Source organism: Empidonax traillii, unplaced genomic scaffold (assembly GCF_003031625.1).
Source record: "Empidonax traillii isolate 1590-97213 ecotype Southwest subspecies unplaced genomic scaffold, ASM303162v1 scaffold207:size1520225, whole genome shotgun sequence".
Lineage (NCBI taxonomy): Eukaryota > Metazoa > Chordata > Aves > Passeriformes > Tyrannidae > Empidonax > Empidonax traillii.
In genome coordinates, this window is record NW_020955400.1 from 98,863 (window position 1) to 125,615 (window position 26,753).

A 26,753-nucleotide genomic window follows, 5' to 3' on the forward strand; every position below is an offset into this window, starting at 1 on the left:
AACTGCCTTTGTAATAATCACAAAAGTCAGTAACAGAAGAAGGAATAAAAACTCAGATGACTTTATTTCCACCACCTCTCTTTACCATCACCAGGTTTACTGAGTTTCTCTTAGGCCTGTTCTTTTTTTTTTTTTTTTTTTTTTTTTTTTTTTTTTTTTTTTTTTTTTTTTTTTTTTTTTTTTTTTTTTTTTTTTTTTTTTTTTTTTTTTTTTTTTTTTTAATCTGCTGTGTTTGGCAAACTGAAACAAATACATAAAGAATCTCTTCACTGTGCAGTTCTCATAAGGCAGAAAACTAGGAGGTAAATCAGCTCACCAAGACAGCATTTTGCTGAATCTAATCACAGGTACATGAGCAATTTCAGGGATATGATGGGTGCCAGAATCCAGCTCTTGTCAGTACTTGTAGTCATTTGCATGTGCTGGTGGGCGGCAGTTTAAATTACCAAAATTCCAAACTATGAGTTACACTCTGTATAAATCAGAGTGGGGTTACCTTCCAACAGGACAGTATTACAGTGTTTCGTGTATTAAATTCATTAACTAAAATGTTTACAAAATGTACCAGAGGCATAATAAAGTTATCAGGGTACATCAAAGTAGAGGGAAGCAAGGATCATTGGTCTGCAGAATTTATGGATGTGGCAAAATTCAAGCTGGGCTTTCAGCTGACCTTGAGGAATTTAGCATCTCACTGAAATGGAATAGTAGGTGAATGCCTGTTCATTTTTTACAGTCTTCATTTGTAAGGTTCCCGGTAAACTACCTATCAATGCTTTCCTCCTGTTTCCATCATTCTTTCCTTTTTCTCTCAATCTTTTGCACCCCCTTTTCTTCAGTCTTCTTTCTTATTTGCTTTTTATTCTCCTGGAACTTCATTAAAATTTGGAAAATTATGCACTAAAAATACTTTCATGATACTTCCGTTTTCCCCAAATTTCAAAGCTTTTATTAGTCTCACAGCATAACAGAAGTCATAATAGTTTTATTTTACATAAATAGTAAAATTTCTTGCGATAACTAAATAACTTATGATCAGCTTCACAAGTGAACAGTCCTTGGGTGATGCAGGAAGTACTCGGTGTTGGGACAGGCTGGGAGCATAACAGGGCTTTTCCTTTTGGCTCAGCTCCAAGGCTTCTATGCTCCTCCAGTCTGCTGGTGAACATGTCCTGACATTTGTAACTATTAAAACATGTAACATTTTTAAGTATGTGGTGCTGAGACTGACTGCTGCTCGAGCTGCTGAGTGTGCCAGAAGTGCTGGTTTATATTTAAGTTGGAAAGTCATGGTTTTCACTTTTTAAAAGTGATCCTGAAAAGCCATTTTTTTCTTTGAATCTTCATTATAGGCATGGGTTATTAGGAGGCAAAAGCCAGTATAAAGAATAAGGAAGTTAGGATTTAATTTCTTTTGTGACTAAAAAGAGTGATAAAAGCCTGGCCTTAATTAGTGATATGCTTTATTACTGAAGTGCAAAGTAAGAGTACTTAAAGTAGCAAGAGTTAAATTTCATGCAGCACAGGCTTGCATGAGACTAATGTACTGTTTACATCCCTCAACATTTTAGAGTAATAAATGTAATGTGTGCTATAGTGCTTTCTTCTGTCGATAATTGCCATATGGATGGCTTTGAAACAGCCTTGAATCAATTCCGGATTGACATGGAGACTGGGAATAAGCTCACAAAAACAGTACAACACTGCAAAACAATTGATGATAGCACAAACAGCTTTGAAAACTAGCACAATATGGAGGCAGAATACAATGCTCTGCAGTGCACATCTAGGCCCCAGGAGCATCATGCAGCAGTATAGGGCTGCAAAGTAAACTCCCTGCTTGGCTGTTTATAAGGGTGCTATTAGATCTGCTATTACTTCTATTGCACTTGAAGAGGAGGTACTGCTCTTAAAAACGTACATGCACCTCTGTACTGTGCATTCCTGCTCCACACCTTTCCCTTCACTGGTTCCCTTTTCCTGCACAGTGAATCAATTCAGGTCACTAATCTGGCAGAAAAAAAGAAACCAGTTTTCCAGTAGATTAGTGACTTGGCTAAACTCATTATGTGGTGAGTACCAGAGCATGATCTAGAAAGAGGTGAAGACAGCACAGCTTCAAGTGGAAGCTGTCTGTGCTGGGGAGTGAGATCCCTTGTTTTGAAGGCAACGATCCTTTATATTGAGTTTGGCTGTAACACATAAGCCCAAAAACACATTGGAAGGGAATAAATTCTGTTTACTCGTTTCAGAGTCACCCACAGTACTATAGGTCATATTGTGACCATGTACTCAAGGGTAAATATTGGGACTGTTAATTGCTCTAATTAATATCTGTGAGGTAAAACTGGTTTTGACTATGTAGAATAAGCACACATGCCCCTCAGTGCACACCATGCTCAAAAGTTGAGTGATCCACCTCAAAACATGCACTTTGCCATAAGAGATTGCTCCTGGGGTCATATGGGGTGGGGAGGGAAACCTAGAATTGTTAAGATTGGAAAAGACCTCCAAGATCATCAAGTCCAAGCTTTAAATGTAATACCAGCCAACTTCTACATATGCTTAAGGGAAGAGTCTTCACTTGAGCAGGGGTATTTTTGACGCTTGGCTGTGATTTTTGTAGTATTATAATGAGGATTGTTCAGCTATAGGATAGATGGACCTTGGTTGAGTCTTTTGCCAAGTTAACAATGTATACATAGAGAGGCAACAATATCTTGATTTACTACATCCTTAAAGTTTGTTAGTTCAGGATGTCCTTGAGTGAGGGATGCTGGTTGCTATCTGTTCCACTGATTAGGTCTCCTTTCTTGCTGATTAGGCTTGATAGTCCAGAGAAGGGTGACAAAAGTGAAGGATCCGGTGCACAAGTCCTGTGAGGAGAGGCTGAGGGAGCTCGAGTTGTTTAGCCTGAAGAAGAGGCAGCTCAGGGGTGACCTCATCGCTCCCTACAACCACCTGAAAGGAGGTTGTAGCCAGGTGGATGGGAGGCGGCTTCTTCTCCCAGGCAACCAATGACAGGATGAGAGAACATGGCTTCAAGCTGCACCAGGGGAGGTTTAGGTTGGACACTGGGAAGAATTTCTTCACAGAAGGAGTGATTAGACACTGGAATTAGCTGCCCACAGAGAGGTGGTGGAATCACCGTCCTTGGAGGTGTTTAAGGAAAGCACTGGATGTGGCATTTAGTGCAGTGACAAGGTTGACATAAGGTTCGGTCATAGGTTGGACTCGACGATCTCAGAGGTCGTTTCCAATCCACTTCATTCCGTGATTCTGTGTGAAGGTACACAAAGATCTTACATCGAAGATAAACTTCGACACACTCCACATTTTCCGACACCCGCGCCCTCACGCCCGCGGGGGCCTCCGCGCCGGCAGAGGGCGCGGCAGCCGGGCCACAGCACCGGCGGGGGCGGGCGGCGGCCATGGCGGTGCTGCTGGAGACCACGGTGGGCGATCTGGTCATCGACCTGTACACGGAGGAGCGGCCCCGCGGTATGAGCCGGCCCCGCCGGCACTGGGTTCGCCCCTGTCCGCCACCGGGACCGGGCTGGCCCCTGTCCCCTGCTGGTACCGCGTTCCCCCTGGGCGGGCAGGTGGCGGCCCCGAGCGGGACAGCGGCCGGGCTGGGCGCCACTGGGGCGGGCGGGGGGATGCAGGCGGCACTTGCGGCTACAAATGTAATGTATTCTAAATCAAAGGGCTAATGTGCTCTTCTTTCTTAGGTATCTGAAAATAAACGGAGGGTAAATCAAGTGTGGTTCTGTATAACTAGCCGTGCTTAGGGTTCTTCGAGTCGCTAGAGATGGGCTGCGGGAAGGGAGGAAATGTTACCTCTCCTTAGAGCATTTCAGCGTTTATAGATTATACTCCGATAAGTCTCGACACAGTCTGCTCCAAAAACACTTTTCTACACATTAAACGGAATATCTGTGGTATCTATTCTTCCTGTACTTGGAGTTTCCTTTAGTAAATGTTGGTATGATTTCTTACAGCTTGTCTGAATTTCCTGAAGCTCTGCAAGGTCAAGTACTACAACTATTGTCTTATTTATAATGTACAGGTGAGGATTCTCAATTCCTTTTTTTTGTTGTTGATTTAAAATCACACACACGAAAGCAGTATCTAATGTATTCTGCTTTGTGACAGAGGGATTTTATTATACAAACTGGAGACCCCATGGGAACTGGCCGTGGAGGGGAATCCATATTTTGGTAAGTATTTATGTAATAGCATGATATGTATGTGTGTGTATAATATATGTATCAACATGATATGTATGTGTGTGTATAATATACGTATCAACAATGAATTGTATAGGAAAATAGGGGCTCCACTTTGATTATCTTCAACTCTCTTGAAGCAGAATTACTGGTGGGAAGTAAAAATGTTGATGCATAAGCTTCTTTGGTTGTCATACCTTTTTAATTTCTACACTACCTTTGGCCATTCACTTTTTTTTTCCTGGACATTATTCTATCTTTGACCTTAGAAGTGAAGTTACAACTAAGAACTTGTACATACATTTCTGTTTGTTTAAAAACTAGCAAATAACTGTAGTTTGAGAAGTATCATAACTAAGTGCTCTGTGGAAGGCAAAATCATTAGCAGTTTTTTACTACTTTTATTTTTGTAATAAAATATAGTTAATTGAGCATGAGTGAAACATTGAGGCTATACTTGATTTCCTCTGTGTATAAGAAAGTAATGCCTTGGCTCTAAAAATGTATTTGAATTCATTTTAGTCATGTTCAATGTGTATAAGGAAATCACTTTTCTTCCTTGTTTAAGACATTTTCAGTGGTCATGCTGACAAAAGTTGAAGAAATCATTCAAACAGCTAGGATGGAAGTTAGCAAAATGTGTATGTTGTATATGATTGCCTTCAAATTGTTATTAAAAGTAGAATTAAAATTGCAGAGCAGAACTAATTACAAAGTGCTGGGGAACACAGTATACGGAGATAAATAGTTCAGTTTGAACAGAGACAGTGTTGGTCGACCAGTGTTGGCTTTTTTAAGTCAGTCTGTCAGAGCCTCTTAAATACAAAACCCTGAATCCATGGATCCACGAATCCTCACTTTGTGGTCCTGGAAGCAGTATAACTGTGCTATGCAGATGCAAGTCTAGGAAGGTAAACTTGCCAGACTTAAGCTCTCTCTGCACACAATTGGATCAAGTTTATTTTGATATTCTTCTCTGTTACAAGTGTTCTGAGACTTATTGCTATGGCAGCAAGGGAAGTGCAGTGTGATGAGAGAGTGTGAGAACCTGTCCTGCTGCTAGCGTGGAGAATGGCAGTTTATCTTTTCTACCTGTTCATTATCGCTGAAGTCCACAAAATCTGGTTTTCTGTTTTTCTTGGAAGAGAAATTTTTGTATATTCTGGGTTTGTTTGAAGGCCAATGTAAAAATTTTTAAGATGCCTTATTTACTGTTTTACAGCATTTCATTAGCTCACTTTTAAAACTTCCTTTTTCTTCTAATGAATTTGTTATATATATTTTCAGTCAGCTGTATGGTGATCAAGCTAGATTTTTTGAGGCAGAAAAGGTGCCGAGAATCAAGCATAAGAAGAAAGGAACTGTGTCAATGGTGAACAATGGCAGTGATCAGCACGGATCACAGGTCAGTATACAGTGTTGGTACATGTCTAAGTAACTAAGTGAACATTCCATGAGTTTACAAAAGCAACACAACGATCATAGTGTCATCTCTATAGCATCATCTTGTAATATGGTCAAAAGACCATGTGAAGAACCAGCCATAGTTAAATATTTTTCATAGGATTTCAGGTCCCAATGGGTATTTTATTACAGACGAGAAAGAAATTAAAATGCTCAGATTCAAATCCTGTCCTAGATTAGTTTTATTTGTTAGCACTCAGTCCTCTATTTTTTGCTTTATTTATTTCTGTTACTACCGTGATGGGATTTTGCTAATGTATAAAATGGTCAGGAAAAAAATCTGTAGTTAAATGGAAGGGAAAAGTAAGGAAACTGGTGTTTGAAATCATCTTGAAATTTTCTGGTAATGACTTCATGTTAGTTTGGAAACTGAAATCATACCAGTTTCTTCTGTATTTTTACATAAAAGTGTGCATTAATAATGCAGTAAGTGTACAGTTTTACCCCAGTGCTGGTATAAAACAATTTTTGGAAGTGGTGATTTGCCCTTTGCTGTTCCTTGTTCACCAGAATTTTTGCTGTAGGTAGGGTTTTTTACATTTTTTAAAAACGTTTTTTGAATAGAATGCTATTGTTTCTAAATTATTATTTTAGGTCCATTGTCACTTTATAAATTAAAATGACTCACTTGTAATAACTATATGTTGTAATTTTAAAAAATAAGGGGTTTTAATGATTGAAGAACAGTTAAGAAAATAGCATGGGTTTATTCCAACCAGAGCTTGTAATACATGCAGTTAATTTTGCTGCTTCTTTGCATCATATGTATAAAATTGTTTGGGTGATGAGTTTAGGAAAAAGAGGTGATATTTTTATTTATATTTAAGATGCAGCCTGCTAGTGTATATACAGGCATATGGGAATAAATGCAGTTCCCAGAAACTTTATTGTAGCTTCCTCCTGGAAGCAAAATTCCAGTAAGGAATTGCATGGAGTTGCCTTACAAGTATAATGTAGCTTAGTGTAACCTGTACCAAATACTAGCCAGTTTTGGCTATGTTGCAGAGAGAATGAGGAGTGAGATGTTACCAGTCAGATAGTAAAGCGTGGATGTAATAGTTGTGTTCTGTTATTTGTGTGTATCTGCCTCTTCCTCCCTCATTCATTACTAAGTGCCCTCCGTCTTTAATTTGTTACCAAGTGCTCAGTTGGTATCATTTTCCAGAGTTTCAGTTTTGCACCAAAGTGAAAGACCTGATTTGTGTAAAGATACATTTCAGTGCCACTCAGCGTTACTGTGTGCTAGATCTTCTCTCAGTGCTACTGCATCCTGTTTTTTAGGAGAGAAGGGTTTGTGGGAAGGAAGGAGAAAAGTCTGGGTAGAATTAGGTGAAGTAGAACTGTGGAAGTTTGTGCCAAATTAATGAAAATCAGGAATAATTTTTTTCCCATCAATTCAATAAGAGTCGTCCCTCTCCTAAGGTTAAAAAAAAAACAACCTGAATTTTGGTATTCATTGTTACTGGTTTTGTGTCTTCTTTTGTAGTTTCTTATTACTACAGGGGAAAACCTGGATTACCTTGATGGTGTTCATACAGTATTTGGAGAAGTGACAGAAGGCATGGATGTATTGAAGACAATTAATGAAACCTTTGTAGATAAGGACTTTATCCCGTATCAAGATATCAGGTGTGACTGCTTTTAACTTCACTTTTTGAGGAATACATTTTAATTAAATGAATTAATCTTTTTTTTGAAACTACATGAGTCTTTTGCAGTCAGGTGACCTGTACATGCTATCTTAAATGTTTTGGTTTTTTTTATTCCAGTAATATTGGTAAAATAAGCAAGTACTAAATAAATAAGTATGTATGTATTCAACTATGCCGCTCTTACAGAAGTGTCAGTACTAGAATTTACAAGCATACAGTATATTTGTCTGTTTGGGATATAACCGAGAATTAGCAGGGCTGGCTTGCTGTTACTTGGGTAAAGAGGGTTTCATTTGCATGTAACCGATGCTGATTTTGATTTTGTTCTCTGTAAGGATAAATCACACAGTAATTTTAGATGATCCGTTTGATGATCCCCCTGGCTTGGCTGTTCCTGATCGCTCGCCAGAACCTACGAAGGAACAGCTCGATGTGAGTGCTCATGATATCTTCTCGGGGAAAAGTTGGAAGAAATGATTAAATTTATCTCTAGCACTGTCCAGCATGGACTTAGCCAAAATAAGAATTCAGTCTTTCAAGGCTTTGTCTGTTGAATCCATTTCCTAAGAGAACTACACGTTTTTTCACACAGGAGGATAAGAGATGCCCTTCTGCTATGCATCTTGAGTTCTGATATGTCAAATGCTTGTCAGTCATTTGAAGCTATTGCTGTGTTGAAGCAAATATAGCTGCTCAGTCTTTCAAGAAAATGTTAGAAGCATGACTTGGGTGCTCTCCCCTGTGTCTCTGGTGGAGTTCAGTTTGAAAGCTGTATTTTAGATTTCTGTTTGCAGTGTAGATAAGCAGAGCATTCAGAATATTCACCTTTGATATTACTCGTTTTCTGTATACTCTGGTAGAAGACAAAATATAACATTTACTATTATTAAAGTAATTACCACTATTTTCCTTCTAACTGTGAAATAATCTGTGTTTCCGTAGAAGTAATCGTGGTCATTCTTTGAGTTCTATGTGCTAGCATGCATACTGTTGTGGGCTATTTGTTCAAACAGACTTTTCTAAAAAATAATTGGAGTAGTTAATAATTCACTCACAATATGCAGTTATGGAAGTTATATGTGAGATTATCTTCTTGCGTGGAAACAGTTTTTTCAAGCAATGAATAAATTGACTAGAGAGAATATTGTTTATTCTCAAGCTTAATACGTATAATTACGAGATTGGAAGGAGGCTTTCATAGTGCACCTGCACTGTGGTTAGTGTCTGATGTGCCATCAGGTACATTAAATGGTATATGGAGTTTAATAGCTCACTGCCAACTGTGTAGGGATTTGAAAACTTTTACTTAGTTTTCTTTTTCTGAAGATACACCTTCTGGTGTCTGTAAGAGGGAGAGCATTCTAGAGATGCTGATGAGGAGAAAAATTAAACCTCAGATCCTATCTAGGTATAGGTGTATATAGAAATAAAATTCTTATTTTGCTATGTTCTTTTAATGTTTGAGTCTTACTAGACATCACAGGTACTTGCAGTGTTCCTTATCTTCATTTCTGGTAGGAGCTATCTGAATTAGAAATGAACTGACACTTATGATGAGTTGTTGAGTATGAGTGGGAATATAAAAGAATTTAGAATACCTAACTGAATATGGTTTAGACTGGTCCTAAAACTTCATACATAGTTCACAGTACCTGAAATACGAGGATAACATCTTTTCCCTCTTAAGTGGGAAGAACAGCATGAAAATCCAGTTCTGCAGAGCATTAAGTTCTGCTTAAGCATTTTCATGTCTTGGAGTGTGAGGGGAGAGATCATACAGGTAATATTTGGAAAGTAATAAAGAATTTTTGGCCATGACTTGGTAATAAATAGCTTTTTCCTTAATTTTTCAGAGTGGCAGAATAGGAGCAGATGAAGAAATTGATGACATGAAAGGACGGTCTGCAGATGAAATAGAAGAAGTTCAAGCAGAAAAAGAAGCAAAAACTCGTGCCATTCTTCTGGAAATGGTGAAAATCCTCCTGCATTTACCTTGCAGATGTTATTCCAGTGTGTGCACATGTTATTATCTAGAAGAATGTGTAATACTTATCTTGAAATTGCTTATCTTTTGATGATGTCATGTTTCAGAATCTGTGCTTTTAAATGTCTGTGGTACAATGAAAAGGATTGAGTGTGAGCACTGGATGTGGTTTTTTGATAAAACTGGTGATACTTCATTTTCAAAGCCAGGATTAAAAGTGGGGCAGTAGAGGCTTTGTAAAAACTTGTTAGAAATACATCCAGCTAAAAAACATAACATGTATAACATGCTGCTGAGTATCTGTAATCCTGGGAAAGGTTTAGCATGTGTGGGAGAGAGCTGAGCTAATTTATGATAATCTCTTCCCAGCACATAGAGTGACATTGTTCATATCTGGAATGGCAGTCTTCCTCCGGTGGAATTAGTTGAATTTAACACTGGTTAACTCTGTGTTAACTCCCCTTCTTAAACATAGTGTTTGGTAATTGCTGGCAGTTGTAAACTCAGTAGTAACAAAAACTGTGAATAAACTTTGGAGTCTTTTTTTTTAAGGGAAAAAAATTTAAAAAAGCATACACACTGTTGAGGAATGAGTGAATCCATCTCATTCCTTTGCAACTACCAAATTCAAATTTATGGTGAACAGTTTGCAGCAGAGACTAATTCCAAGGTCAAGTCCTAGATATGGCCATAATGTTGCAGAAGACTTGTAGGAGGAAAAGAAGTGCTTTTAGAACTCTCTGTTATGTATGAACAGGAAAAGCAAAGTAGAAAACGATGAACATCCTTTTCTGTATGCCGCAGGTGGGAGACTTACCAGATGCAGATGTCAAACCACCAGAAAATGTGCTGTTTGTTTGTAAGCTGAATCCTGTGACCACAGGTGAAGACCTGGAGATAATATTTTCCCGATTTGGTCCCATTAAAAGGTAATTATGGTAAAATAAAAGAGAAAACCTTCATTGAAACCGAACCTGATTCCTCACAGTCTGTTTAGATTTGGCTGATAAGGAGTAGTCTGGTGTCTCTTGAGATTTATGCTGTGTTTGGATAGAGACCACCACAACAGAGGTGCAAAGGCAGATCTGGCTAGGTGTGTATCCTATCCCAGCAGTGGTTTTAAATGAAATCCTAGGGAAGTGTAGGAACAAAAAACCCATATGATACTTTCCCCTGCCCCCTGTCCTCTCTCCTCCTTTCAGTATTTTTTATCCCACATGCTGCATGAGCTGTTTACAGTCTCTGAGTTTGTCTTTTCCATGGGAATATTTATGGTTTGGGATAAAACAACAAACATTTCTGGCATCTGATATACTCATTATAAGGTGTTCCTTATGCCTACTGCCTTTTTCAGTTTTGAACTTAGCTTCTGATAGTTTCAGTTGATTCCTCCTAGTACTGCTATCAAAAGATAAGACAGGCAGTGAAGTCTGCTTTCCTACACCTCTCTGTCCTATACCCTGAAGTAATTTTTTCCCTTGCTAAGAGCACTAGCCTACATACTCATGCTTTGTAGTAGAGATTTCCTTACCTTGTTTTTCTTTTCTTGACTTTTTCCTGTTCTTTTGTTTTCATTTCAAGATGAGAGAACCAGAACTCTACATAGTATTGAAGAAATTGTAGATAGGCAGTGGCACAGTGCTGGTCTCTGCATTGTTTTCAATTCGTTTTCTAGTGAATACTAAAGCTGGGGTGGGGGGTTGTTGGTGGTTTTTTGGTTTTTTTATAATGCACAGTTATGCACACCCTTGCTCATCTTATAGCATGTCTACATCATATGAACATCATTTGCTGTCTTGTTGGTCTTGTAAGGACTTCATGCAATTTCTCCAGGTTTTATTTTTGCTACCTTTAACAATTTAGTATCATCAGCACGATTTAGTATCATCAGCAAACTTTGAAATCAATTTGCTCTTACCTGACCTTTTGCATGTTTATCAGTGCAAAGATGTTCCTTACGTCCTTTTCACCAAAAGCCTTTGGTTCAAGAGTTTACTGAAATTTCCAGAGGGATGCAAAAGACTGCATCAAATGCATCATCGTCGTGCATAAGCATATTGACTCTTTCAGAGCACTTCACATAGGTTTATTCAGGTGGTCCTGAGTAGGCCCTATGTGTTCAGACACACATTTAGTCTGTTCTGTTTTGAGTTTCTACCAGTTGCGTGGTACTGGCACACAGGCCTGCAGACACCCAGGTCCCCATTGTCCAGGGGGGGAAAGGGGGCATTATGTGCAGCTCTTACAACTCCAGCATGATGCCTGTATGTCCTAGGGATTTATTTTTTTTCCTCTATCAATTTGTTCACTACCTCTCCTGCAGTCCTTCCTCTTGGAGACAGATCCTCTGAATAATCCACGAAGGAGCATTGTTGCACAAAACCATCCTGTCGCCTTCCTTGCTGGTGGCTGCTGCAAAGAATGGCTATAACTTCTCTGAATAGCCTTGTATTCTGCTTTTTTTCTTCCCCCTCCCTTTTTTTTTTCCTTCTTCTGGCCTTGATCGTCTTTTTCATTGTGTATCCTAATCCTGATTTGTCATTTCCTCAGTACACATGGGAGAGGTCTTACATTATTAAGTCTCACCTTAATGCCACATTTCCTGCCCTTGCTGTCTGTCCTCCTTCAGCATCCTGTAGTCAGAATTCTCATGTCAAGTACAAGAGTTGGGTAATACTGATGCAATATTGTATTGTTCCCATTTTACATCTACTGATTGAATACGTTTGGGCTTCTTATTTTTGCCCTGTGAACTGCCTGAAGAAAAGATGGCTGCTAAAGAGGTGCTTGCTAAGAGGAGAAAGTTTGTCTCATGGTGCCTATTTAAACTTTGCTTAAAATGACTGAGAAAACAGAATGTGAAATTTCTTGTCTTGCATTAGTGAAATGCAAAAAATTAATGACAAACAGTAATATTGGAAAATATATTTTGTTTAATTAATTAGAAATTCATCTCTAGTTGTATTATCTTTGAGGTGTTTTGGTTTTGTGATTTGGGTTTTTTTTTATTTGAACCGTTACTCTCCCTTTTAAGCAGTGCTTTCCTATCCTATGATTTTTGCTTCAACAGCATTGACATTTTAATTCTGTATCAATTTTTCAGCTGTGAAGTGATTCGAGACTGGAAGACCGGTGAATCTCTTTGTTATGCTTTCATTGAGTTTGAAAAGGTATGGGGTTTTTTTAGGTATACCATGTGTAGATACTGCTTATAAAAGAGTTAATTTCTGGTGTACTTCCACTAAGGAAAAACACTGCCATCTTCAAGTATGGGATAGCCGATACAATATGTACTACAGTAGTGTCCTGTACTGGGCTTGTGAGTGATGCTTACTGTATCAACATGCTGCTCTTGCTGTGAGATTGATAGTGATAGTTTTCTGGGTGGTGCATAGCTTGGTATGTGGTAACCTCTCCAATCTGTGAGGAAAATCCTGGAAAAGTGTTCTCACTTTAGCCTACTTATGTACTTAAAATGGAGCTTTTTTAAGTTGTCCTGTTTTCCTTATTTTTCTGAATGTATTTCATGTGCCAGATACGTAACTGGAATGGCAAATTTTTAAAATGGTGAATTGAACTAAAGAATTGGAATTTGAAATGCTGACATTCAGAGAAAGGATAAGTATTGCTTTTGAAATGGCGCAATGCAAGAACTGGTATGCTGTAGGCACTTTTAGAAAGAAATGTATGCCATTAAGCAGTTGAATATTCCTATGAAATAATCATGACTCAAGGTATTCTCGTAATGTTAATATCAGGAGGAAGACTGTGAGAAAGCCTACTTCAAAATGGACAATGTGCTGATAGATGACAGACGGATACATGTGGATTTTAGCCAGTCTGTTGCAAAGATTAAATGGAAAGGAAAAGGTAGGTACATTTGCAATACTTTGATCCTCGTAACTTAATAACTTAATAACTGACTTCAAAACTAAGCATTATGTAAGAGTTACGAGTTTAAATCATCAAATCTTTGGGGATATAATTTTTCCTGGTACTGTAATAAATGGAGCAACACAGTTGTTAGCTCTTCTTTTCATTTGTTTTGTAAGAAAGAGGAGAAGGGTTTACAGCTGTACTACATTAACATTGCATTGCCATTGATTACCTTTTTTTATCCAATGTATTTTTGCCACTAGAACATTTTTTTCCTCTCAAGCTTTGGACATGATGTTTTTTGGTATTACTTATTGGCAAACTAATATGGCAGTACATTGTTACTTTCTGGTTTCTTTTCTTTATTCAGTGTATGACAGTCAGGTATATATAAGAAAAAGTCAGTATTCAGGCCAGGGATTTCTGCTCTTCACCGCCAGTAGGTCAAACATACTGCCTAGCAGGTTGTATGATATGTAAACCCAAGGTCAGGTGTTTGAGGATGTTTTGAGAGGAAAAGGATGGAGAAAGAGGTGGATGCAGTGGTTATTTTGCTGCTGGGGAATGAAGAAAACACTGAACTTCGAGAGGTGACCGTGCATTGCAGTGGTGGCGTTCTTGTGTGTCTTCTCCTAAAAATGCAGTAAGCCCTCGGTTGTTAGCATACAATTTCTACACGTAGGGTTCTGGTCATGAACACTGAGGTATTACAACTTGTCCTGCACAGAGCAGAGCAGACTCTGTAATCTGCCTGTACCATCTGTTTCAGTGCATCCTATACTAGCTGACTGTGTGGAAAACTTTTTCTTTTTCTGGGTAGATTAGGTCTAAATTGTTCAAAATATTGAAAAGCTAACTATATTGTCGTCTTGTGCTTAGGGGGTACCTAAAAAATGACCTAGGGGAGGTACTATCCTTCTTCCTTGGGAGGCCGTTTCTGGCCCAGCCAGAGAATGTTGCAGTTCCCAGTGTGGCCGTGAGGTGGCAGCACGTTCGTTCCTCTGTGGTTCGTTCCTCTGTGAGCTGGTACTTCCGGTGAATGGATGGAAGCGGGAATCTATCGTGCCCCTCTTTAAATCCTGACATGACCAGGTTTTTTTTATATGTTTTTCCATTTGAATTACTGAGCTGTAGCTGTCTCAGAGGTTTCCCTTTGTGCAGCCCAGAGCAAAAAGTCAGTTAATAATGAGAATAATCTGTGGGCTTTCGTGGTAACAGAATTTTAAGTAGTGTGACATATGATCCCTAAATGTGACTAAGCCAGTTGCTGAATTCTGCTTTGTGATTCTCTTCATATGTTGTCTCCACTAGACATGAATGAGGAGAAAGCCATATGTTGCTTAATGGCATCTACAAGCAAGAGAAGGGCAGAACATCACAGCTTGTCCCGCTTTCCTAATTTGTAACCGAAATGTCAGGTTTTTTTCTGGAACTGCATCCTATTATGCATCTCTATATGCTTATGAGGAGCTCTTAATCAGAACTTAATAATAGTTGTATGTCTTGGTTTTGTTTTTGGCTGTAAGGAGTTGATTATATTTTTCTGTGAACAGGTGGGCGTTATACCAAGGATGATTTCAAAGAGTATGAGAAGGAACGTGACAAACCTTCAAAACTTGCTCTGAAAGAGAAGGTAAAACCAAAGCAAGAGTATCCTTTTCTGGTCAAAGGTGCTTTTTGAATTGAGTACAGTTTATGAAAGCAGCCTGGAAAAGACTTCTAATTTTCAAGCTTGCTACAGGGATGTTTTGCTGCTGCTTCATATAACCAACCATTTGGTGTTTGAGGTAGAATTAAGCATTTTATGCTTTTCACATGATAGCTTTGATGAATATAGTTAATATGCTCTTTCACTTCCATGTTGTGTGCAGGTAAATGTTCCAAGTCTACAGCCCTGGAATGACATATAGCATAACAGAGTTTTAAGTAGTTTCAGAAGGGACATTCTGCAACCAGAATTAAACCATAGTAGTAACTAAATCATTCTCTGAGATTATACTTGGCTTGTGGTAAGCATGAGAGAAAATAAACCCATAGCTTTTTGAGATATCCACAAGCAATAAAAAAAAGGAGAACTGGGACCTGGCTGCACTGTTTGACAGGACAGAATTCAGTTAACAACCCTGTTCTGACTAAAATACATTTTAAGTCTTGGTAAGTGCTTGTCTGATAAACAGGGATTTGCTTGCTTCACGAGCTGTTGTGTTCTGGTATTTATTGATATTAAATAACAGATCTGTCCTTAACCAACACCATCAGTGCCAAGTATGACCTTGTGCTGGATGAGGATGTAGAAGAGTCTCAAACAAGTCACTTGCACTTGGCTGAAAAACAAAAGAAGAAGAAGCACCACCACTCTGAAGATGACGACGACAAGAGGACCAAAAAATCTAAGGTACTTACCTCTTCATGCACTAACTTTATACCTGTTCATTGGTTTCCTCATAAAAGAAGCCAGGGAAAAAAGTCTGATATTGAATGAGGACATGACATGCCAAGTCCCTTAAAATACAGCAGTTGTGAACCTACAGAAGGCTGTTGTTAATATACGATTATAAAAGAGGCTTTCCAAATCCTTCTTGACTTTTGCAGCTTGGCATATCTAGGTGGCTTTTCACCAAAACGTCCTGAAGAGGCAGTGTAGCCTCTCATAAAGTAGGAGATCTTGAGCAGTTTGTATCTGTTGTTCACATATTCCCTGTCATAAACTAGTAGTTAATCATATTTCATGACTGTAGACCATTTTTCATTTTCTTGCCAGACCATCGTGTGTTGACTTGTTACCATATGGAAAAAACCCCGATCTCTTTGCCTCTTTTTTTTTTTTTTTTTTTTTTTTTTTTTTTTTTTTTTTTTTTTTTTTTTTTTTTTTTTTTTTTTTTTTTAACTGTTTTGGAAGCATTTCTGTAAAATCTGTGTGTTAGTTTCCTTACATCCATACTGTTCAAGCACATGGTACTGTAAGGCTGGGCCTGTGGAGGAGATCATCAGGTGACACTAGTTCTGTTTTTCGTTAGTTCCACTGCAGCCTGTCAGGACAGCATTCTCACATTTCTGTGACTTGGGATAGTCAAGACATTGGTGTTCTGTGGAAACAAGGTCTGCAGTGATAAAGTGGAGGGTTGAACCATCATTGAAGTGCGAGCATTAGGGAGAATTGAGTTACGCTGAAAAAGAAAAATACCCAAACCCTACTATTTTAAAAGGGCAAACTTTATGAGTGAGAACAAAGCTGTCCTCTACCAACTTTGTAGAAAGTGGTAAGGTCTCAGCCACAGTAAATTAAGCAATTGTCCTGTCATGAGTTTTGAGTACTGCTGTAAGCTGTGTGTACGCAGAGCATTCACGATTCTGTTGTTCCGTTACATCACTACTTCTGTGATGCTTAAAAATAACTTTTTTCGTGAACATTAGTAATTAAATTCTTTCAGTGCCACCAGTCAGACCTATTGTTCATTCATGGATAAAGTCTTTTTGTCGCTGTGTACTAATTGTGTCAGGGTCCCTTGGGCAGAGAAGAGGCACCTGTTCAGATAATTGAAGTCTCAACTGGAGCATGTACAGACAAGAGGTCTGGATTACTGTTGGTTTAAACTTCCTCCTGTCTTTTTGGCTGATTGACGCTGTCGCTTCAGCACTCTTGAAATGGGTATTTCTGGCAGTAATCTTTGTTCTTGATGGTTCAGAAATTACACCTGGTCATGTGTTATCAGCAGAGAACATTTAAAAATCATTTGGAAGTCTCCACCCCTGCAAATGGCACAGCAAGTACTAGCAGCAATATAAGGGGTTAATCTCTGTCATAATTGTTCCAAGGGGATGTGAGACTTCATAGCACAGTGGATTTCATAGCACAAAAACGTGAATGAGGACAGATGGATTCCTGGTGCTGTTTCCAGGTACTGGAAGAGAATAGTTTCTAGTACATCACTGTATGATCTGTTCTATGTGTATGTGTATCTTTTTGTGATTTTGTCACCTGCTCCTAGTGTGGTTTGTTCCTGTAGTCTCTGCTGCTGTATTCTGGCATTTCTTTCCCATGGCTTTCTTCTCTCATACTCACCTTTAACCACTTCACTGGAAATAGCTTAGCTTTCTTATGCCCAAAATCACAGGTGGAGGCTTACTTCTATTCTCTGATGACAAGCATCACAGTTCCCTCTTGGAGTTGTGAAAATGAATTTCTGGGAGGAACATTTCTCTCTGGATTTGAGTATTCTTATTAGTGTGTAGTGTATAATATGTACATACTGAGCATTGTGTACTCACTGTCACGTAGAGATTCAGTAAGTGTCTTGGGCATGGCCTTTCCAGTGAAATCTGCAGCCAACTTAGCTGAGAAATCTTGTTTGACAGTTTAATTTTTTTTTTATTATTTTTAGTTTGGTCCTAATCTGTGGAACTCGTACCAGAGCAGGGGAAGGAAGCATGTTCATGTGGTGGAGTATGTTCAGTATGAATACTGAGGCCGGCACAGAGGGTAACAGTATGGAACCTTTTGTGAATGGTAGCATTTTTAGAATAGGCAAACAAAGCATTCTGTCTTAACCCTATTTTGTAAATCATAAAGTATATTTGAAGTAAGAACTTTAAAACAGAACAACAGCAGGCCTCCCACAACTAATTGGCCAAAGACCACAATAGCCATGCTTCATACAGAAAGGTCTGCCCCAAGTCCTTAGTGTGGCAGCGATTTTAATTGAGATCAGGGGCTTATAGTGGGAATTTCTGGCAACTGGAATTGCAGTTTGTGCTATGAACTCCAGCTATGACTTGAAGGGGTTTTATTTTCTGAATAGTTTCCATGATGTTAGGTTGTTTTTCTGTTCTCTTGCTGGTGATTTTTTTTTTTCTTTAGTATATTTTGACTCATCCATTTCTTAGTCTGACTCCTGTTTCCTGAGTCTTCAGCAGTGTTGATGTTTTAAGAATATATTTTTGAATCTTATGCTGTTTGACTTGATTCCAGTGGGTAGAAGAGGTAGGGTGTTGTGGCTTGCTTTTAGTAGGTAACAGGATGTGGGTCTGGGGCAGGAGGCTGGACTACCATGTGGGTTTGTGAATAGGATTTGGTAGTTTCTTTGAATACAGGTCATGCTTCTGCTTGAGATCTGTATTACAACTTCATTCCCCTTACAGTTTTTTCTGTGTATTTTCTCTTGGATTTTATTTTTTAAGATAACTGGATCTGTGAGAAATATGGCCTATCCAATGGATTTTTGTGCAACATAAGGGATTCCTGACTTTCAGATTTCTGTACTGCATGGTTTCAACAGAGATACTAATTTTTCTGGTTTTAATTTCCTGCTCTTACTGCATTTTGCATGCTGTTCCTTTTAGATTCAGTGTCAAGTTTGATCAAAATATTCCCTCTGAAAAGGCTGTCTCTGTTTGCTCCTTTTAACTAGTGTGCTTATATGTGGTGTGCTTAATGTATGTAGAGGTGGCGTATGTATTCTGCTTTTGTGGTCATAGTATTTCCAGCTGATTTACCTGCAGGTGCTGTTTAGAAGTGACTACTTTTGGCAGAGTCAGCCATGAACTTCCAGAGAAGTGTCTTTTCCTCTTTTCATATTTCCTTCCTCAAACAACACAGCCTGGTGCTGGATTAAGAATTGGGGTGATCATCACTCAGTCATTAGTCATTAACTGATGAGAGGCTGTGATCCTGTATTGAGAAAGCTGAACTTCAGCAGTAGGAGAGAGCCTGTTTTTAAGTAGGAACCTTTTTCTTCCCCTTCCAAAACAGCATGGTTTTGACTTAGTACGTAAAAGATTTGATATCAAAATAATATTGTTTTTAGTAATTTAGAGTGTTTAAAAAACTGACCTTTTTCTATGCCAAAGACTTTAAAATGTAAAGTCTTATTTAAGAGGTAATGGAGCTTGTGTTGGTGGTGGATTAAGATGCAATTCATTCTATTAGTTCAGAATACTACACCATGTTTGTAGTAGCTACTTTGGTGACTTTTTTGTGTCCCTTTCAGACTTGCTCTGTACACCTATACCTTAAATGCTTCTATGAAGGTCACTGAGCTTGGCTAACTCAATGCTTATTAGACTTTTTTAATCCTTTCAGCAAGTTGCTCTTTCTATGACATTCAACGTGGGCTATTTGTCTGCAGCTCCAAGCGTTCACTAACCTGTTCCCTGCCCTGACTTGGCCAGTAGCCTGCCTCCAGTGCTGACAGGGTAGATTTTTCAACTGAACCCTTTCTTCCTGTTTCCCACGTGCTGGGAGGCAACTCCAGCAACAAATCAGGTAGAAGGCAGGCATACACAAAAACCACCACTTGTTTATCTGGCCAATATTGTCTTGTTCCTCTGTACTCCACCCACCGGCATGTCCATCTTCTGATGTCCGCCTTCTGATGTTCTTGCCACAGAGGGGCTGGAAACTTGATGTCTTGTTCAAACATATGGAGAGTGAGGGTTTTTGGGTAGAAAAGTGATATGGCTGTGTATCATTTTGATGGACAAAGTTTTTATAAATAACTCAAAGCACCACTTTTTGGTGGATTCAGATTTTAACATCTTTACTGAAATAAGTTTGACATTAAAGACGTGGAGTAGGCACTTGGCCACCCGAGAGGTTACTGTAGCCAGCAGTAGGAGAATTTTTTTTTTGTAATAGATCAAACCTGTGATTATTGATGTGTGTGTTTATCTAGGGGGTTTATGTTGCTTATTGTAACCCTAGTATTTCAGCATTACCTGTGTAATTCTAAAAGTGATGATTGCTCTGGGAACCATCCTGATCCCTGGCTTTCTGCTTAAAAACTATTTGGAGTTTTTTCATTGTTCTTTTAAATAAATACAGTTCACTTGTTTGTACATGGAGTATAGGTTTCAGCGATACAAATGTGAATGCTACTGTCATGGTGCGTATTTAGGAAAATCATATCTGAAACGAGGAAAGAAACACTGTGTCATTTAATGCAGACATTTTTCAGAGTTCGTCATGATCTGTGCTTAGTGTTGTCATTCAAATTCCATACATTGTATCTGTGTGCTAGAGCATATAGTAATACTGAACTTTCAGGTGATCAGTCATACCTTCAAAACAAAAGTGTCTGCCACCTTTTAACAGGTTTGTGTGTATCTTTCTGCAGGATTCTGAAGCTCTCTCTTTTATTTTGTTTCATGATATATCTTAATTGAATAATAAGAAGGAACTAGTTTTTAGCGGTGCTTGAAAAATGTTGATTCACATGTCAAAAATCAGTGTTTTGTATTAATAACATCTTTAGAGCTTCTTGAAATGGAATGTCGACTTACTAAGTGATCTGTATCTTTTTACTTTTAAAACTGCTATGATGCCATGGCCCGTACAGGTGTTGGTGTCTCCACATAGTAATTCTCGTGCATCTACAGTCTCAGTGGTTTCATACTGCCTAGAGCAACATGTGGAGCAGTCGTTCTACTGACAGCAGTTCCTCCTTTGTTACCTATTTTTTTTTTCTCTCCAGAGCAAATCTGTTCTGCGCACTGAGCCCACTCAGTCAGCATTCTCAGTGACAACATGAAGAAATCTAGGAAAGTTCAGAATTTCCTCATTTTTGGATCCCTGAACTTGCAGCTTTTTTTTTTTCAGGAGTTTTTATGCATGTTTAAGCACCGTTACCACTTGTAGTAAATACTGTTGGTCTCTCCTTTTTAGGTCATTTTAAATTAGATAGATAAACTTGGACCTCTTAAAGTTTACTATGCCTGTGTATGAGTATATCCTCATGTGTTTTCAGTATTTGGTCATACCCATAAGCCTGCAAAATATAACTAGTTTTTCGTTAGCTCATTATTTCCATTTCAACTCACATACCATGTGTTGTTGTTTGATGGTGCATTTAAGAGGATCGTATTCTCCATGCTGCGTCTTCTTGTGGACTTCCAACTTCAAGGAAACGTAGTTTGCACATGTCCGTCCGTTGTTGTTCTCTGTAACAGTGTCATTCATTTTGCTGAAGCCTAGAATTTAGGCCGTTAAGAATTATTACAGGCATGTCTTAAAAAATGTTCTGCATCTGCATAGCACTGGTTCAAGCCTGTGGGGCTTGAACTAAAACTTAAGATGGAAACACTTGCATTGGGTACTTAAATTCGAAATCCAAATCTGGCTTAGGAGCTTGTGTGATGCTTATGAAGAGTTTAATAATATCCATCTGAGTGGAATCCCTGATACAATCAGTTGTTGCTAATGCTCCTTAGGAAATACATGGAGAAGCATTCCTGACAGCCCTGCATTTTTCCATACGCCCTGACAAAAGCTGTAAACTTATCTTCTTTGTATGGCTTCTGTAGGGGTTTTCTCGTGTTATTTTTCTCAAGTCATCATGGATGTGAATCCATGTGAATCAGGTAGTACCAGCCCCAGCTAAGGAACCAACTATGCTTGACTCTTCTCTAGTTCTCTGCACTCTTCATGCCTTTGTATATTTTCCCATTTTGTCTGTAACCGCGTATCTGTCCAATTTCTTTAACAGGATTCTGATCGAAAACATGAGGGAGAGCGCTGTAGAGAGAGGATGAAGAGTGAGAAGAAAGACAGGCATCGGAGTCGCAGCCGTTCTCAGGAGAGAGATTACGCTTACAGCAAACAGAAAGACAAATACAAAGAAGATTTCCGAGTAAGAGACTGGGATAAAAAAGCAGACAGAAGCAGAAGTCCTAAGAAATCAAAAGACAAAGAGAGGTCCAGGTACAGATGAAGGATGAGGAAAAGAAAGAGGGGGACTAAAATATGTTTTCTTCCAGTATTTCCAGCATTCTGTCAAATGGATGTACAGGTACTGGATAAAAGCAGTTGCCTCCTGTTGGCAGCCCAACTTTGTAATTCTATGAATGCCCAGTGTATGACTGTCGGGGTAAGCTGTGATTCCAAACCTATGGTTTCAATAAAGTATTTTATGTTAGTTAATTGGTCTGAATCTCTGGTAAGGATTATTGTCTAAAGCTTTTTGGAAACATAAGAATGCACTAACAAGTGAATTACCCTTCTCCACTGTGAGAGGATTTGCATGACGTACCTCCTTTCTTCAAGGAGGTTGTTTTTACCTTTCTGCACTTTCAGGTGTCATGGTAATGAGTGTAATAGAAGACCTGGGGAGAGAGAAGCGTGCTGTGCACAGTCCTTCCAGAAAGTGGGCAGATACCATTTGTATGTGACTACTTAAAACTCTTTCCTTCCTTTAAAATTAAGGGCTTCTGCTTGGCTTAGGCCCACCAGCTCCATGTGCTGCCACCACTGTGCAGCAGTGGTCGAAGGCACTGAAGTGCTGCTGCACTGCAGATTTGACAAGGCTGTGGAGATGGTAGAGCAATTGAGTTCTTGCTGCTTTTAGGAAATGGCAATCGTAGAAACAAAAAACAGCTTCCACTCGGGCAGAACGCTGAATTCTTGCTGGACACCGGAGATCCTCTTACTGAAGAGTTGTAACTTAACAGCGCAAAGAGTTTCAGCAGGCATTCATAGGCTCAGCTAGCCCCTACCTGTATGTGGGACATACAGAACTTCTGATATTTAGAAACAAACACCCTGTTTCAGGTGAATGTGCTCCCTTTTCTGCAGCAGAAATGGCTTTTCTTTTCCTTGCAAAAGGTAAATGCTTAGGAACTGAACCTTTATATGAATAGCGTATGGAAGTAAATAGTCAACTTGTGTCGGTCGTCAAAGAATCTTCATCATAAAGGGTTAAAAAATCAGTGCATCCAGAAGGTTTCAAGTTTCTGATTTCCAATATGCCTTAGTGCTTTTGAAAATATGCCCTTATTTTAGGACTGCATTTCTAGGCTAGTCTGCTAACACTGGAGGGATCGCAGTTCCCCTGACACGCATGTGGATGGCCCAGCACTCTGGATTAGGTGGGATTTACTGCTAGGGTCCCTGGAAATGATGGTTGTGTGCATGTGGTTTTTCTGGAAATGGCACAGGCAAGCTGTATGGTCAGCTGAAACCACAAACATTTCCTGTCGTTCCTGGCATGCAGAGGTGTTGGAGTGGACAGGGCTTTTTATTACCTGGGAGGTGAAGAGTTGACTTGTTCTAATCTAATGAGAGTTCACGCTTCCCTATCCTCATTTCCTTTTCGTCAGTGCTACCTCCAACCTCAGTTTCAGTATTGACCTTTAGTGTTTTGTGGTAGTTAGGAAACAGAACAAAAAACACCCCACCTTCCTCTATAATGTTGAGAAATAACATTGAAATGTTGCAGCAGAAACATCAACTTGTACACTTTGACATAGCTGAGGCCTGTTTGAAGGGGAACTCTTCATGCTTTGGGCTCTTTGTTCAGAGGTTGAAGACTTAAAAAACCCAGCTCCTCAGAGTTTTCTACTGGCTTCCTTTACCTGCAACAGCTTAAAAATAGGATGTAGACTCTAAACTGTTGTATTCTGTGGATAAAAGGAAGCTGGAGACCTATTTTGATAACATGTATTGTAGTTACTGTAGTTTTCTTTATCTCTCTTGAACCTGAGTCCAAGACTTCAAGTGTTCTTGACCAAAACCTTGTTATGAATGGGGTGTAGTCTTAAAGCACTAAAGGCAAGTGGAAGAGGGGCAGGGTTTTGCAACAGAGATCTCTGTATAATCCCGTGGATATCATACAAGTCAGTAGAAGTAGCATAAAGATTGTGTACAAGTGGTTGACATTACAGGATGAATGACACAGTAAACAGTTACCCAAAAACATCCACAATAACCCTGTGTTTCTCCTGGTGTGGGCTCTGCCTGGTGGCTGTTGGCCCTCTTGTTGATGGCTTCCCGTTTATTTTCTCAAAGAGCATGAGTGTGTTTGTGAAACTTATCTCAGTTGTGCTCCATGTGGGTTTGGGAGCTGTCAACACATAAGCATTCTTCATCAAAATTCTGTTTTGGCACAATGGTTTGGCATGTTGGCTCTTCCTTTGGGATATGTGCTGGAAGAGTTGTTCTGCACAGCCCCATGCACGGGTGGAAGAGTGTGCCATGTGCCTCTGTTTCTGTGTTGTCAAGAATCTTTACTCTCTTTAGGTAAACCTGTACCTACTTCCTTCCACTTGTCCAAAAAAACCCAAACCCAAACCAAATAAGCCCTAATAACCACCCAAACAAAACAAACAAACAACCCCAAACCAAACCCCCCAAACCCCAAAACAAAACAAATCTCCCCCACCCTTAGTTATTTGGAGAAGCATTTAAAAACTTTCAAGAAGTTTAGAATAATTTCTGAATCAGTTGCTGCTCTTATCTTTGTTCATCTCATCCTCCTGTAGCCTGATTTTTTTCGTGTAAAACTTGTACTTTATTGACAACAGGATTACAGGCTTTGCTTATAAGATTCCTAGAGCATGGGTAATTCTCCTTTTGTAACCAGTCACCTGCTGCATACATAGGGGTAGCACAGGCATTTTGAAAAATGTTAAATAACAGGTTTATGTGACAACTTGCTACAGGGCAGTATTTCTGTGTAAAACTCCTGGTCTGGTTACTGATACAAAGTGCTTTTTCTCAGTGAGCAAGCCATTATCGTATTGGTTAAACGTAGTAGGTGTGTTAAAAGGTATCAGTAAACCATATTGAGGTTTAAGTCTTCCAAGCATGACATAAATTACTGAAGCTGAAAGACAGCTCCAAGAGCTTTCTGAAATCTTAAGCTGAACAAGCAGTAAACTTTTAAACTTGAAACTTGTTTGGGACTTTCTGATTATAAAAGGTACTTTCTTGTTACAAGCCAAGTGGAAAACACTTGAGTAATAACAGTATCTTGTTATATAAAAGGCAGAGGAAAATTAGATATTTTAGGCAAAACCAAGTTGGGATCCTGCTACATCAGATCTTATGATGGGGTTGTAATTTTCCAAGAAGTTACCATTGTTTTTGTTGAAATATTGTTGAAATTAGTTCTCCCTGTTTTTTGTTCTGCCTACTCCCTGGTCAGATGGAGTGCTCACCACAATGCCACAGTTTTAGGGATATAGGAAAGGCAGTTGTTTTGGCAAAAGTGCATCTTCTAAAGATAGTGGCACTCTACCAGCCTGAATACAGGATTGCCCATCAATAACTGAGCTGTCACTCTAGTAGGAGCTGTTAAGTTAGTGATGTAGATGTTAGGGGTAAAAAACTGTCTCCAAGTCAAAATTTCCAGTGTCTCCAACAGCACTGGCAGCAAACAGCTGCCAACAGTTCACTGCATTGTCAGCAAACATCTAGACTTCGTCGAAGTGTGCAAAATCCCTATTTAAAATTGGGAGCGTAACTAGTACTGTGTAACAGTTGAATACAGGGAGCTTGGCTTGAAGGTCTGACCCAACCCTTCCTTGAAGGCACTAGGGAAATATTCTTGCTTGAGGCAGGATGAGGAATGTATTAGTTCCAGAACTATTTAAAATATTCCTGGCAATAGACCTGCATTTGATTTAGCACTTCCTTTATCTCAAATGTCTTATGCTGGTTAGGGGCTAAAGAATTTTCACGGACAGTATGGCCACATACACTTGTTTGATTTTCCCAGCAGGTGGAGTTTTACAGATGAGGAAGATGGTGATAAGGCTTTTCTCTTGAGATGATGCAATAATGACTGTTTCCTTTAGCAAAGCAAATAGCTCACTGGCTTGTGCAGACCAAAACACCTGAGGTGTTCCGCAGTACCAGTTTCAAGAGAGTGTTTTTTTCATACTGAAGTCTAACACCATCAGGAAAGTGGTTTTGCACAGGAAGCCTCCTTGAAACTCATGCTTGGTCCTCTACGTAGCATCCAGGAGCTGCAACAAAAAAGCTGTTCCACTTTGAGATTGGTAGTGATTCTTTCTGGTGAAGGTCTAGTTGTTTCACAAGCCACTACATCCTCAGTCCTCAGCTCTGCATCAGGATATCCATTAGTGGGGAGAACCTCACCTCTGAAAACGTCTCTCTCTCACCGCAGCTCTTTCCCTCTTCAACATAACAACAGCCTTGAGCAGCAATAAATCTGTGCTGGGAAAACTCAGCATGCTTGTCAGCACAAGGGAGCACAGCAGAGAAAGCAAATGTCTATGAAACCTTGGGTGTTCAAATGTTTATTTGTCCTGGTGAGTGAAGGGGTTTGAGGCCATCTGAAAAATTAAATATGCTCCTTTATTTCTCATGGTCTCTCTGTTAACTGGTGACCACCTTGGTAAAGGCTCTTAACATGTTTCAGGAATTGGGTAAAGGCCTTCCTGGCTGACTACGATTTGAAAGATATTGAGGTCTTTTCCTCATGGCTTTTTACAGTAGATGGGCTTAGTCATTTCGTTAGAAATGGAAATTGTCTTATCTAATTGACTTCTCTTTTCTTTTTATAAGCTCCGTTTTGTTCCTATTTATGCAGTAAAGAAAACATTTTAGTGAGAAATAGGGGTTAAAATGATACTATGCAATGTTGTTATGCTTTGCTCTGTTGCCTACCTGGATTATAAATAATGCAGCAACTTTCCTTTCCAATAGTACTGCTTCGTAGTGGTCTCGTAATGTGGTTGTATGGCATTCTGCAAGCTTAAATGGAGCAAAGAGGATCCTTCCTCTCCAGGGGTGTGGAGTCAAAGGCTGTGGCT

General features: G+C 39.2%; 1 protein-coding gene across 1 annotated transcript; it reads left to right on the forward strand.

Annotated features, from left to right (window-relative positions):
- The first annotated feature begins 3,413 nt into the window (after nt 1-3,413).
- On the forward strand, nt 3,414-22,119 carry PPIL4 (peptidylprolyl isomerase like 4). Its single transcript, XM_027887371.1, has 13 exons — nt 3,414-3,501; nt 4,002-4,069; nt 4,156-4,220; nt 5,517-5,634; nt 7,180-7,322; nt 7,681-7,777; nt 9,199-9,315; nt 10,134-10,258; nt 12,433-12,499; nt 13,088-13,199; nt 14,759-14,855; nt 15,465-15,600; nt 21,686-22,119. The coding sequence occupies exons 1-13, from the start codon at nt 3,432-3,434 to the stop codon at nt 21,908-21,910; spliced, it is 1,440 nt and encodes a 479-aa protein (XP_027743172.1). The 5' UTR covers nt 3,414-3,431; the 3' UTR covers nt 21,911-22,119.
- The last annotated feature ends 4,634 nt before the right edge of the window (nt 22,120-26,753 follow it).